We start from the raw sequence: 15,363 nt of genomic DNA, 5'->3' as shown, positions 1-15,363 counted from the left end.
CATTAACAAACAGGCTCAGCCATTGTTCTCTGATGCATCACAGCTGAGCTGTTTACCGCTGTTTAGTCAAAACTTTGTTCCAGCATTGGTGGAAGCCTTGCTACAGTGTCTTTACATCCCCAGCTAATGCCAGATACAGCAAATTGTTTCCCTTTTTCTTCCCTTGAAAAGATGTTGCAAATATTCAGTCATCCTGAAGTGAGCCACAGGTCTCCTGTATGGCACCCTCCTCCCCATTCCACTTACTCCTCAGATTTTAGAGCATTTGCAAAATGCTATAAGATTTAATTTCTAGATCCAGGGAATTCTTCAAGGAGTGTCTACTCAAGAGGTTACCTTGCGACTCTGTCATACAAGTAGTGAGTACGGAGCTTCAATTCCAGATACAGAACTTACGTACTTACTGCAATGATTGATCTGGATTGGTAGTTCCATTTTTTTTTACATTCCTTCCCTCCTGTCTGACCAGCATTTTTTAGGTGTTTGTATTATTTTTATTTGATTGGTTGCATTTATTTTAGACTCCTGCCTCAAGCAAGCTTCTGAGATCTGGAATAGTTCTTCACTCCTGAGCATTGTGGGTAAAAGAGGAGAGATTAGGTGACATGGGAAAGTTCTCAGTGTCTGGCTAAGTTCTGCCAGTCTTAATCCTATAGGTACTGAGGATGAAATTTCCAGGCATAATCTGTCATTGTAGTAAATAGTTAGAATTCATTTTGTGTACCTTGGTGTGTAATTCAAGACCAAAATATAGGTTCCTTATTCTGTAATACCTAAGAGGAGGACATTTTCATGCCCATAAGTTTTTGACAGCATAGAAAACTATCCCAGTACAAGCCAAAAAGTTCTCCTTTGTTGGAAGTTAGCTGGCTCCATTTGTGAGTTTTGCTGTTCTTTAAAACCTGCCGATTCCATTTGACATTGGAAGCTCAGAGGTTTCTTAAGATGTCAGGAAATCTTCTAATTATTACACATATTCTGCTAAGTGAAAGATGTTCTCCATTGGACAAAGAGGCATCCTATACTGTCTGTTTATTTGTAGTTGTCCCCAAGTATTCCAAGTTCCTGTAGGCTTGGATTTTAGTTATTTCACAGTCAGATTTTAAAAGAGGAACTTCATTTACTCGGTTTCAATGTTGTTTATTGATGGTGGGTTATTAATGTGTTTAAGGATGAATAAACTGCTTTACCTAACCTACCATAAGACATTAGAGTGCTGCTGGCTTATTTTTAAGTCTGCAACCTTGGTATGCTAGAATGGTAAAGCTAATGGTGCTGAAATACCATAAATATGAAAGGGTTTGTGGTTCTGAACAGTATTGTTAGCCTTTTCTAAATTGGTGTGTGCGCCTGTAAACACAGTAGTTAACAGTCAAGATGGTTACTTTTGATAAGCTATACTCTGTAAGGCACTGTACTGAATGAGGTGGGTGATATTCAGAAAAAAAACACTGTTCATAACCCAGCTGTGCAGCTGTTTTTTTGTGAAACGTATTTGTATTTGGCTGATGTGTGTTATACCCCAAGGAAGCATTGCTAATGTGGAATACACTCTAAGACCAACCACCTAGATTTATCATTTTTGTTTGAGGTAATAGTGTGGTATGAAGGCCCATCACCTCTCTTGACATATTATGTGGTGTCACTTATAAGAAATAAAGCTTTCATGTAGTATGCATTTTTTTTTTTTTGCACATGCAGGGTGTCTTTATTTGTAGGTCTAACAGTCTTTTACTGCAGCATGTTTCAATATAAACCCCTTATACTCTCTCCATGGTGTGTGCAAAGCATCCCTTAAAGGATGCCTGATGTTTGCACCCTCTCAACTGGGCTGTCTAGATCCTCTGGTCCATAACTGTCACGTCCTGGAGAAAATAGTGGGACTAAGAGTGTATATTGCTACTCACAGAGGCAGAATGCCTTATTCTAGGATTATTGGCCTAACTCATCCCCCTGTGTGGTGATGTCTTTTCTAGACTGAACAGGAAATGAGGTGTAGTCTTGGGAATGCATTGACCCCAAACATTGAAATGATTCACCACCAGGCTAGCCCACACTTCCATCACAGCTATCTCTTCATGTTATGGCCTCTTCCCGTCCATGAGACACACACCTTGCCATAATCAACGTTTCTTCCATCCTCCACTGTCAGGCACCCAAGATGCAGTCCAAGGTTGAGTTGCTAGCACCATAGTCATGACTTTATCCCTTTATGCCATCAGTGCAGGCTTTACCCTCTTATATTAATTGTTGGCATTGGGTGACATTATAAACCTGCACATACCAGTAATGTGTATACCTGCAGAACACTTGATCTTTATGGGCAGTGTATGAGTCTATTCACACATTGCTTTCAAGATACCTAGTCTTTATGGGTTATATATACCTGTGTCTGTGCATGTCAGATTCTATAGTATTTCAGGGGCATATATAAGATAATATCTAGGCACACTTGGTAAATGGCTATTTCTAAACGTAGGCCAACTCAGATGTATAACACACAGATAAGCCATAATTAGATATTTTGTTCCAGGTTAATTCTGCACATTAGCTCATTGACCTTAAAGGCCTGCAAAGCTAACACTGTTTGGGTAAATACTTAGATATATATTAGTCACTTTCAAAAATGACATCGATATATGCCTCAAAACCAAGTTGCTAATAAAATTAAATGAAGCCATCATGTTCAGGGAGACTGATCAGATGAAAGCTAAATGTATGTAACAATTGAAATGAAAGCAGATACTTCCACAGAAGCTCCTGATTTCTAAGATTAGGTGTTAAAAGCTGAAATTTAAATAAGCATCAAGTTGCTTTTTTTTTCTAAAGCAGTGTCAGACCTGAATCATTGGTTGCAGTTCTTATCACTGTTACATCATTTCTTGGAAGAAAGGTGTCCAATTGTCTTCTTTTATGATTGTAAATGATTCTCTGAGAGAACTCACGTCATGATCGTCAAGACTTGTAGGTAGCCCTAGGCTTTTATTAATGGTACCTAGTGCAAGTGACTCTGCCTTGATGATGATCTGCTACTGGGCATCTTTGTTTGACTTGTTCCCTGTAACACATATAAGTTTGACTTTTTTGGTATTCAGAACCAGGTTACCAGCTTCACAAACCGTTGATTTAACAGCTGGGTTGTGTAGTGCCTTTGCCTTAATTTGCCATGAGATGTTTGTGTAATACTAGAAATGCGCACTAATAAGCTCCATTTCTGTACTTTTATACAGATCTCCAATAGTGGAAGTTGTCGCTCTTAACATGGTGGATTTCTTTGTTTCCTATCTTGACAGTGGCTATCCTGTAGTAGTTATTGGCACAGCCAGTGGTCACAGAGAACTGCTGGTAGATGTGCAGACTGCCTTCCTTCATGAGGTTACAGTGGACACACCAATGGAAGAACAAAGAAGAGCAATGTTGGGGGCACTTACGTCCACTATTCCACTTGGCAAAGATGTGAATTTGAACAAGTTGGCTAAACACACTGCTGTAAGTATGATGAGCTTGCCAGGGGACTTGGATATAATGGTTAATTGTTAAGCAGCAATGCAAGAAATAGGAGAAACTTGGTGTTAAACAGAGTATGGCAACTGCTGGGAAGTAAAGTGGTTGGATGAGAACACTGGGATTTATTTCTGAAAGAGAATTCTGATAAACAGGATAAAATGTGGGCTGACTTATTTATCTGTCTTCCTGTTTTGGTATAAAAGTATCAGATTTAACTCTTGCTTAAAAGAGAATTTCTGCAGTAGTTTACACATTGGGTGTTTTCCTTTTTTTTTATCCACTTTGTTCATTTTAGTCTAATTTTTCTCTTGCACTCATTTCTCACTCTTCATGGTTATCATATGCTATTGTAAGGTTGAATATGCATGTAGCTGTTCAGTTTTTGCCACTAAATCCTCTTGTTGATACAGCTGTTATCCTGTGATTGAAGAATGTTAGTGTTTCACCTATCTTTGGTTGTTGTCCTGGCAAAAAATATCCCTTTTACTCATCCCGCTCAGTTTTATAGATACTTTTCCACGTTGCCTTTGAAAATGCTTGTAGTTTGCAATAGAACTTGCACACATTTTTCAGTTGTATGTGTTATCATTAGCAAATTCTTCGTAAATGCAAGTAGAGTCAAATTGTACTGAAATACTTTTGATTTCTATGTCAGCTTCACATGGATGGGTGCTACGTGTTTGTGTGTGTTTATTTTAGTGCTGGTGTCAGGGTTAGGTAAGGGGATGATGTAAAGTTGTTAGTGCATGTTTGTTTGTGTGAGTGTATCTTATGCAATGGCAGTATTAGGGGAAGATTTTTATTAAGGTAAGGTGTAGGGTTAGAGTTGGGGGAGGGGGCAATGATAAGCCTGCCCATCTTAGGAATTGGTGCTAACCCTAACCCCAGTACTACTCTTTCCCCCAACCCTAACCCTACCTTAATAAAAACCTGCCTGTAACATTGCCACTATTCAGATGTTTTTGAGGCTGGTGTAATTGGGGGTGGGTGTGAGTGTAAAGATCAGGAAACAAAATTTGGTCTTCTGTGTGTTTGAACTACTTAATGCCGGTTTTTAAACACAACACTAAGAAAGTTCAATCATATAGAGGAAAAATATATATTTACTGATATATGTATATATACATACACACTTCTTTGTTATTATTGACATATTGCTAGGTCTGCTATTTTCACAGCTATATCCTGGTTTTTTTTTTTCAGGGTTTTGTCTTGGGTGATTATTGTACACTACTTTCTTACACGGCTAGAGCTGCCTGTTCAAGGGTGCTGAAGCACTGGTGAGTAAATATGCCACTTAATCCATTCTGGAATGCAGATGTTAATGTGATCTGTGCACAGCGCTGAATGAAATGTGAACATTACTGTTTGACAAAGCAAATGCACTTCCTAAATCATATAATAAATTACAAGTGACAGATCTTTCCCATTTAAAACTATTGTAAAGATAACATACACTCGCACTATATAAGCAGTACATTACATTCGGGTTTGGGTCATATGGATAACAGAACCCAGTGATGAGATAAAACCAGCTATGGTTAAATATATGTTACGTACGCCCAAAATTGACATATTGCTACTATACAATGATATTTAAATTTTTTAAATGTTAAAAGAAGTTTCTTACTTTTTAAAAATTGCATCAGCACATAATGGAACATTTTACTATTTTCATATGCTTTTGCTGGCTGTAGTCTGTTGAGCTGGATTAGGATATACATCATAGTGGTGTATGAATGTGAGAATGCCTGCATGGTGCATCTCTGAGTGCTATTGCTGCCACTTCCCTTCCAAATGTATTTTGACAGCAAACAACCACACCAGTGTGACTCCTTTCATTTTTGTAACTGTGAATTGTTTTAATAGAGTTGTGATTACATGAATGGGTGAGGTTCATAGGTATGTAATAGGCTAATGACCACTAGGGCCATTATAAGCCCAGTTGTGCAAGTGGCCCACAAATTTGTTTTATATAGGGGGTGATTTACCAATTAACTGTGTCCATCAGAGACATAGGCACCAGCCCAGGTGTGAAATTCCAGTTTACCCATTCATTGGTCCAAGTTGCACTTAAATATGGATAGGGAGGAACTCTGCTCCAAATGGACAGGAGCCTGCTCTGATTCTCTGAGAAACTTATCTGTCTCTCCAATATGTCCTATTTATGTTGCAAGCAAAGTTTCGGTCTATTAATCTAGTAGTTGTGACTTTTTTTTTTTTTTTTTTTTTTGAGGATATGCGAAAGCCTCATCAAAAGAGGGCCCAGGGATGTCTTGTGCAAAGATCACCTTTCAGAATTCTGTATGAGCCAGGGCTTTGAGGTGATCACAATAGGATGTTGTTTTTATTTCATGTGTTCTTTTTGTAAGGAACATTTCTGGACATTCCTGTTACTGCATGTGTCTGATCAGGTACATATCAAAAGGAGCATTGTACTGTATGATGGGTCTGTTGAAGGTTGAGTACAGTGCTGTGAAGACCTGTCTAGACCTAGATGCCATGCCTTTGCTTATAAGTTGAGCAACATAGAAGGACTTTCTTACTACCTTGGACACATGTTGGTCAAAGGCTAGGCTACTATCTACATGAGTTCCCGGATCCCTGACTAATGAATTAACTTTTAGGGACATTTTATTGAGGATGTAATTACCCAGGGTGACCGACATCCCAAAAGGTACTGCAGTGCATTTCATATTATAGAGATTTAAGCCATGACTTTTGCACCAAGCATTTGTCTGTGTTCAACTTTCCTGAAGGGTGCTCTCATCTTGGAGGGATTCAGTAACTGCTTCCAATTTGCAGTCATCTATGAACTGGGCTAGCCAGAGGTTTTTGACACTTTGACATCCGAGAAGTAGATGCCAAAGAAAATTTGGTCTAGCAGAAACCCTGGGGGAATCCACTAGTGTCTGGCTTTTGCTGGAGGTGACCTCACCAATTCTAACCTCCTGGGCTGTATCAGTGAGCCAGCTAGCTCTCCGTCATGTTATAAAGGGGTTTATAGCTAGTTCCATAAGTTTAATGATGCCCGAGTGGGTTATTTTATCAAATGCTTTAGCCAGATCTAGGTAGGCAGTATGCACAGTTTTCCTCTCCTCCATTGCCTTAGTAACCTTTTCAGAGAAGTCCACCAGATTTAGTAAGCATAGCCTGCCTTTGACAAAGCTAAACTAGTATGGATCCAGTGTCTTGCAGTGTCCTATGTCCTTGTTAATAATTTCCATGATAATTCTTCCCATGTCTTTACAAATAAGACTAGTCAGCTTAATGGTGACCGACATCCCAAAAGGTACTGCAGTGCATTTCTTATTATAGAGATTTAAGCCATGACTTTTGCACCAAGCATTTGTCTGTGTTCAACTTTCCTGAAGGGTGCTCTCATCTTGGAGGGATTCAGTAACTGCTTCCAGATGTCCTTCAAGGATGCATCTGCAGTCATAACATATGGGTTGTCCTGCCTCAGGCAGCCCTTCGGTCGGCCGGATTCCAAAGTCTGGTTCTGGCCTCGGCTGATGTCGCACTTTCCCCGACGTCAGAGCTTCTGGGGTATAAAGGCATCAGCAGCGCCATTTTCCTCAGTCTTTCTTGCGGCGGTGCCCGGCAGAAGCTGTTCGCAAGTGCCGGTCGGTCAGATCCAGAGATTTCAGCTACCAAGACTTGAAAAAGCTGGTACCCGTTGGGGACTCTTTCTTGCCTCAGCCGATGTTAGACAAAGTAAATAATTGTTTAACTTGTGGAAACAAATACCTCATAAGGATTTCCATTCTTACTGCCTTCCTTGCTTAGCCCAGACCACGGCGTATCAGCTTGTTTAGCTCAGCCTCCTTCAACCGACGGACTCTTAGACATCGGTCGGAGTTTGCAGAGGAATTTTTGGAACCGCTTTTGCTTATAAAATGCCGTCAGAGACTCGACTTAGCATATGGTCAAAAAGCAAGGAAAGGACCAACATGCGACCCAGCGGTTTCGCTGAAACCACAGCTAGGCCTACCGCGAAGTGTCTCGATTCGGCTGAAACAGAGTCCACGGTTATTGCTACTACTGAAACCATACTTCCGACCACGAGGCCAGAGAGGCCCGGCTGAGTCGACTTCAGAACTCCCTACGAAGCTAGTGCTCAAGAATTGTCCGACACCATACCTTTGGACATTTCTACTCCTGCACGATGGGGCAGCTAGGCCCCAGCTTCTATGTCTATTAAGGCCTTCTCCAGGGCAAAAGCTGCCAAACTTTCAAAAACTTTGCCTGCCAAATCTACTTCCCAGAGGCCTTCCTCCAGTTCTCAGATCCTCAGTCTTGCTGAGGACCCTCATTTCCTTAATTAGGGTTCCCAACCTCACCCAGACAGGGCCTCCCAACCTCCTCCAGACAAAAGGCCCAGGACTGATCCCTCTGAACCTGTCTCCTCAGATTACTCCATGGATGGATCTGATTTGTCAGACCATCAGGAAGGGGCCTACTCGCCTTATGAGGATTCAGATGCAGAAGATTCTATTCCTTCGGCCTCCCCACCAGAAGAATTTTCCTTTGGGGAGACTTTACACTCCATGAGGGAACACTTTCAATGGCAGGGTCAGGATTTCTCTGATTCTAGAAAAAGATTAAGGACCTTTTTACATTTGCCCCAGCATAGGTCCTTAGCCATACCTCCTGTTTTGACCGTAATTGATGATGTGTACAATGATGTCAGTACTGCAACTGATTCTCTTCCCCCGGCCTCTGCCAAACCTGACAGATATTACAGGGTCCCGGATTCTCACTTCCACCTGTATAAAGCCCATGCTGCAGACCCAGAAACTATTTCTCAGGGCCCTAAAGGGGTTGCAGCTGCTACTGCCAAGAATCCCCTACCCTCTGAAAGAGAGTCTAGAGCATTAGAGAGATGGGGAAAAAAGGTTTATACGTCTGCTACTCTTTCTGCCAGGGCATTAAATTGTCAATTCCATGATACAGTACCAAGAATTTTTGTTAGATCAGCTAAATAAGAAGCTTTCTTCTCCTGGACCTTTAGACCGTAAATCCCTTCAGGATTTGGTACACAACTCTCAGCAGGTCAGTAATCATTTCTTAAAATGTGGCTATGATGCACTGGAGGCTTCATTTAGATCAGCTATGACTGGGGCAGTAATTCGTAGGCATGCCTGGCTGAAGGAGCAATCTTTGCCAGACTATGTCAAGGCTAAACTCCTCGATGCTCCAATGGAGAAACAAAGTTTATTTGGCTCCCCTGCACAGGAGATTCTAAAGAAGGTGGAAGAAAAAGCAAAATCTGTGCAAACAGTCAAGGAATTCCTGCAGGTCCAACCTCTGAGGTTCAGCAGAAACTGCCCTACAAAGAATTGGTCCTTTCCAGACACCTCCAGAGCACAGAGGGGCAGGAACAGATGCCCTAGAGGCAGAGGTCAATCAAGAGGTGCCTACAGGGGCCGTCAGTGGCAGCCTGCCAACCAGAGGGGTAGTGCCACAGCTACAACTACAACCACTACCACAGGACAGACCCAATGACTTGACTCTGATTCCGCCTACCAGGGATCAACTGGAAGCTCCCTTGGGCGGAAAGCTGGCTTTATTCTCCAAAAACTGGCATTGCATTACAAAGGATACATGGACATTGCAAACAATAGACAAAGGATACAGGTTTTACTTCCACACTTTGCCAAAAGGCGGAATGCCAAACCTTCCACCAAACCAGAAGGCAGAGGCTTTAAGACAAATCAGCAAACTACTTCAGATGAAAGCTATAGAAAGGGTACCATCTACAGAACAAGGCCAAGGATTTTACTCCAGATTATTCCTGGTACCAAGAAAAGAAACCAATGGAGGCCTATTCTCACCTGTCCGCGCTCAACACATCTCATTGTGCCAAAATTCAAAATGCTGACCCTACAGCAACTTCTTCCCATGCTGGGCAAGGAGTCTTGGCTGGTGACTCTAGATCTCAAGGAGGCATACCTGCACGTCCCTATCCGACCAGATTGCAGAAGATACCTCAAATTTCTTGCAGGATCAGAGCATTATCAATTCTCAGCATTGCCCTTTGGCTTATCTACTGCGCCCAGAGTATTCACGAAATGCCTGGCATCAGTAATTGCACATTGCAGACTTGAGGGAATTCAAATTTATCCATACCTGGACGACTGCCTAATACAAGCAGACAACAAGAAAAAATTGTTAAAGGACTTGGCCTATGTCATACTCCTGCTACAGGCCTTGGGATACACAGTCAACATCCAAAAGTCAAGACTAGTGCCATCCCAAAGGATAACCTTTTTGGGTGCGGATCTGGACACAATCACTCAGATGGCTTTTCTCACAGAAGAAAAACAAAAACAACTTCCAGATTATTTCATGATTTTAACAAGACAAACTCAGCTTACTGCAAGGAAAGTCCTGCAGGCCCTGGGTTACATGGCATCCAGCATAATCTTAATTCCACATTCCAGGCTGCATATGAGAAAATTGCAATGGTACCTAAGGAATGTATGGTCTCAACACAGTCACAGCCTAGAAACCATGATACCAATCATTCCATGCCTTCAAAAGGAATTCCTGTGGTGGGCTCAGGCCTGCCAGTCCAACAGAGGGTTGCCTTTCAACAAACCAAAAACAAGGCAGACCATCACCACGGACGCCTCAGACCAAGGATGGGGAGCACACATGCAGGACAAATGCATCCAAGGCCTATGGCCTCAAGGGCAGCTAAGCATGCACATAAACCAAAAGGAAATGCTGGCAGTGAGGCATGCAATCGAGGCATTCAAACCATTCCTCCAGCAAGGACATCTGTTAATAAGGACAGACAACACCACGGTCATGTGGTACATAAACAAACAGGGAGGCACACATTCCTACCCTCTGTGCCGGATGGCAATGAATCTGTGGAACCTATGCCTGAATCTCAATATCCAGCTACAGGCCAAATTCGTACCAGGAAAAGAAAATACACTAGCAGACAGTTTAAGCAGAACTACCACGGATGCATACGAATGGATGCTGCATCCAGACATCTTCAAACTCATAACAAAGAAATGGGGAATGCCAGAGATAGATCTGTTCGCCTCCCCACTCAACCACCAACTGAAAAAATTCTGCTCAAGGACATTCCACCCACAAGCCTGGAGGGTGGACTCTCTCTCTTTCAGCTGGAATGCCCTAACAGTATATGCCTTTCCACCTCTCCCATTGATGTACAAGGTTCTACTGAAGATCAGGGAGGAACAGCCAAAGGTGATACTAATAGCTCTGGACTGGCCAAGGCAACACTGGTATCCGCTACTGAGAAGCATGTCTCAGGCGAACTCATGGCCTCTTCCCCTATGGCCTCTTCTTCTAACGCAGAACAATTTCAAGACCCTGCATCCAAACTTGAAAACATTGCAACTAACTGCCTGGAAATTTCCTTAAAACCAAACCAAACTGTTTTATCTCAGAGGGTGAAGGACATTATCCTGGAGGCTCGCAGACCTTCCACAAGGAAGACATACTCAGCTAAATGGAAGAGATTCCTCATTTGGAGCACATCAAAGGGCACAGATGTCTCAGTGGCAAACCTAGCACACATCCTAGAGTACTTAGCAGAATTGTTCCACAATGGCCTGTCTTACTCCTCCATTAAGATTCATGCTTCAGCAATTTCAGCAGAATACAATATGGATCCACCTATCTTCTCTCACCCTCTGCTCAGACAATTTTTGAGAGGGATCAAAATGTTAAACCTCCAAGGAGACCCCCTCTACCTGCATGGGATCTCAATTTTGTGCTGGAAAAATTGACACTACCTCCTTTTGAACCAGCAGCATCAGCAGACCTACAGTTTCTATCTTGGAAAATTGCTTTTCTTCTGGCAATCACTTCAGCAAGAAGAGTATCCGAGTTACAGGCATTAATGGCAGTGCAGCCTTTTCTTATTTTCCACCAGGATAGAGTGCCACTGAGAACCAATCCTACTTTCATGCCAAAGGTGGTATCCAGGGTATCCTTGAACCAAGCTATTCATTTGCCTACTTTCTTCCCTAACCCACAGAACAAAGGAGAGAAACTTTGCACACCTTGGATATACACAGACAGCTACGCTACTATCTGGACAGAACTAAAACCAACAGAAAACTGACCAACTTTTTGTAGCATATGCAACTGGGGTGCAAGGAAGAGCAATTTCCAAACAGACAATTTCAAAATGGATAGGAAATTGCATTCGTTTTTGCTACTCCTTTCATGGAAAGACAGCTCCTGAAAATATCAGGCCTCATTCCACAAGGGCCACAGCCACCCCTACAGCTTTCCTACGAGGGGTGGCTACCAAGGACATTTTAGAAGCTGCTACTTGGAGCTCCGTACATACATTTGCCAAGCATTACAATCTACCTTTATACTCCAGATCCCGAGCAGGGTTTGCAACTGCAGTTGTGCAGGGGATTTTAACTACACCATCCTTCTCTTACTACCTCCTCCCCCAGTTTGGCTATGGTATTCTACCCATATGTTATGACTGCAGATGCATCCTTGAAGGACATAGTACAGTTTTGTACCTACCATAAATGTAGATGTCCGATAGGTATGCATCTGCAGTCAGGATTACCCACCCTCCTTCCCTCTGTGGTTTCCTAGGGTGCTTACCCCTTTCAGCTAACTGGGGGAATCTATTATGGTGTATTTGTTTGTTTGTATATATATATATATATATATATATATATATATATATACCTGTATATAATTTGCTACTGTTTGGAACTTTTCAGCATTATCCAAATTTAGCCTTCCTAGAGGGCACCTGGCATCTGGGGCAAGAAACACTGAGGAAAATGGCGTCGGCTGATGCCTTTATACCCCAGAAGCTCTGACGTCGGGGAAAGTGCGACATCAGCCGAGGCCAGACCCAGACTTTGGAATCCGGCCGACCGAAGGGCTGCCTGAGGCAGGACAACCCATATGTTATGACTGCAGATGCATACCTATCGGACATCTACATTTATGGTAGGTACAAAACTGTACTTTTGCAGTCATCTATGAACTTGGCTAGCCAGAGGCCTTTGACATTGGCTTTGTCATCCGAGAAGTAGATGCCAAAGAAAATTGGGTCTAGCAGAAACCCTGGGGGAATCCACTAGTGTCTGGCTTTTGTTGGAGGTGACCTCACCAATTCTAACCTCCTGGGCTCTATCAGTGAGCCAGCTAACTCTCCGGCATGTTATAAAGGGGTTTATAGCTAGTTCCATAAGTTTAATGTTGCCCGAGTGGGTTATTTTATCAAATTCTTTAGCCAGATCTAGGTAGGCAGTATGCACAGTTTTCCTCTCCTCCATTGCCTTAGTAACCTTTTCAGAGAGGTCCACCAGATTTAGTAAGCATAGCCTGCCTTTGACAAAGCTAAACTAGGATGGATCCAGTGTCTTGCAGTGTCCAATGTCCTTGTTAATAATTTCCATGATAATTCTTTCCATGTCTTTACAAATAAGATTAGTCAGCTTAATGGGTCTATAGTTTCCAGGATCTGATGAAAATGCTCCCTTTTGAAGGGGGGGGGGTGACCGTTGCAGTCCTCCATTCACGTGGCACAAAGCATGTTTTAAGACTATAGTTAAATAATAGCCATATTTAGACTGTTCAGGAGACATCCTAGGATGTTATTGGGGTTCATTGAGACCGTGTTCTTGGCTTTACTGATCACAGCCAGTACATGATCCCTAGTTATAGTTGGAGGGGTTAAGATTGAGGGTACATTTTGGGGAATGGTTGGGGTGAGAGGGGGTAACATTAGAACTGAATTTGTCTACTCTATATCGCCATGCAGAGTGAATGTGGCATCATTAACTACTACTATATCACATTGCTTTGTGCTGCCCTTGAGGTTTCTGACATAGCTTAGGAAGGCCTTATGGTTATCTTTCACCAGGACGGTGAACTTAACATCTAATTTGTTGTTGCTTGACCTAATTAGCCCTCTTAGTTGACTATTAAGTTTGATGAGAGAGTTTTTATCTTTATGAGAATTACCCTTCCTGATTTTTTTTTCCTTTTGTCGTATACCGTATTTAATTTGGGATGCCACCAGATCGTTTTTTCTGGGGCTAGTCCTGGGCTTACTTCTGGTAGGTACAGCAGCCTCTATGCAGCCATTGACATGGTTGTACTGATTCTCTGAGAGCAATTAAGCATAGGCTGCTCTGATCTCAGGGTTTGATGGGGATTGAATTTTGACAAACCGTCAGTTAATAATCAGTAATTTGCATTGGAAAATTTCCTGTTACCATTTTTAGTGGGATTATGGAGTTGGTTTTGATTTCGAAGAAGACAACTTGTGATCGGACCAGCCAGGGAGGATGAGACTTTGGGAGGGGTGCAGTATTCTCCCATGTTTAGGAACACAAGCTCCAGTATGTTGGAGCCCGTAATGCACGTATTCGCTATTTTGTTAATGGTGTTTGTATTTACAAAGTCCAAGAATCTCTGTACCTGTAGATTTGAGGCAGTGTAGGATTCCCATTCTATAGAGGGTAAAGTCTCCCATGAGGAGGATGTTAGGTTTGATTGTAAGTTTCTCCAGTAGGTTCAAGTATGCATTGTTAGTTTCTGAGACACGGAGGGTGACCAATAGCTGTCTAGGATATGGTACAGGGTTTTGTCTATGGTGATCTGAAGGTGGAGGCAGTCCAGCACTCCATCCTGTTTGACCACCCTAGAGGTATGCTTGTTATTGATGTGTGTGTGTGTTCTGGTTCGATTCTCTAGAGCATCGTCTACGTGGAGACATGCGTGAATGGGCGTACCTTCGTTGAAGGTTGTGCGTCAGAGCTGGTAACTCGGCACGTAAAAATCAACTGCCAATCATTAGTGGACCGGAGTTCCACCGTGGCGACCCCTAACTGGGAAAAGCCGAAAGACACAAACAAAAGCAAGGTTGAAAAAAATGGTTATTTTTGATCTTTATTTCAGCACAGCTACCAAATAGCTTTCTGTGAGTAATGCATGCTTGACCACAGGTATGTTGATTGGTCTGTCCAGTCAGCTTATATTCTGTCAAAATAATTACCAGCATTTGTGCTTCTCACTGCTGCAGTAGCCTTTGGTTATTTGGGTTGTATCTTTCCCAGGATGCATCAACCACCCAGTCTTCAAAAAGCTGTGAGTCCCTCCCACACTTACCATCTGCATGATTGCTGATGGAAATCAGAGTGTAGATAACTTCAGCGCTTTTTTGCCTCCTCAAGGAAAAACAACTCTGAGACTTCACAGGAGCAGTAATAGGTTACAGGCTTAATTTCCAGCAGCTACGTACTCCTAAGGGAACTCTTCCGCACAGAAGATATTGCCTTTTTAAATATTGTTGATGTATTTATTTTTTTTATTTTCTGAAGAATATAGGCAATTTTACAAATATCACAAGTTTCTTGGCAGAAACTGCTATTTTTAAAACTTGGCTTAGTATTGAATACTGGTGCTGTTTTGTGAGAAAAATGTGCTGCTTTTGAGACATTTAAGCTGAAGTGTAAGGGTTTAAAGATTGGGAAGTGTTTTTATCTCATTCAAACACCATTTGAGTGTTCTTGTGCTTTTATGCACTTTGTGACAGTGTACCTTCATTATTTGATTCTTGACATTTTACCTGAAGATATATTTAAGCATCTAGAAATGTATTTTATGTTTGGTGCTAATGTACACTTGCTGATAACTGACCTTCATTTCTGTCACTCAGTGCACTTTCTGTGAAAGGGACTTAAGTTCTGACTCAGTATTGGTGTACTGCTTAAATATTTACTTCTGAAATTTGAGGGACTGTGTGAGGAAGTGTAACTGTGTGTGCTGCTTGTGAAGATTTGCCTAACAACTTACCTTACAAATGACTTTTCCCATAAG

General features: G+C 42.1%; 1 protein-coding gene across 1 annotated transcript in view; it reads left to right on the top strand.

Moving 5' to 3' along the window:
• PEX6 (peroxisomal biogenesis factor 6) overlaps nt 1–15,363 on the top strand; it is a 737,640-nt gene that overhangs the window by 352,471 nt on the left and 369,806 nt on the right. The window contains exons 8-9 of the mRNA XM_044060276.1: nt 3,294–3,489; nt 4,711–4,787. Coding sequence (XP_043916211.1) covers nt 3,294–3,489; nt 4,711–4,787 — 273 coding nt within the window. The remainder of the gene's footprint in view (nt 1–3,293; nt 3,490–4,710; nt 4,788–15,363) is intronic.

The sequence above is a fragment of the Protopterus annectens genome, chromosome 1.part0, assembly GCF_019279795.1.
Source record: "Protopterus annectens isolate FY-2018-M chromosome 1.part0, PAN1.0, whole genome shotgun sequence".
Taxonomy (NCBI): Eukaryota; Metazoa; Chordata; order Ceratodontiformes; family Protopteridae; genus Protopterus; species Protopterus annectens.
Note: the sequence above shows the minus strand (reverse complement) of the source record. Positions and strands in the feature narration are given on the sequence as shown.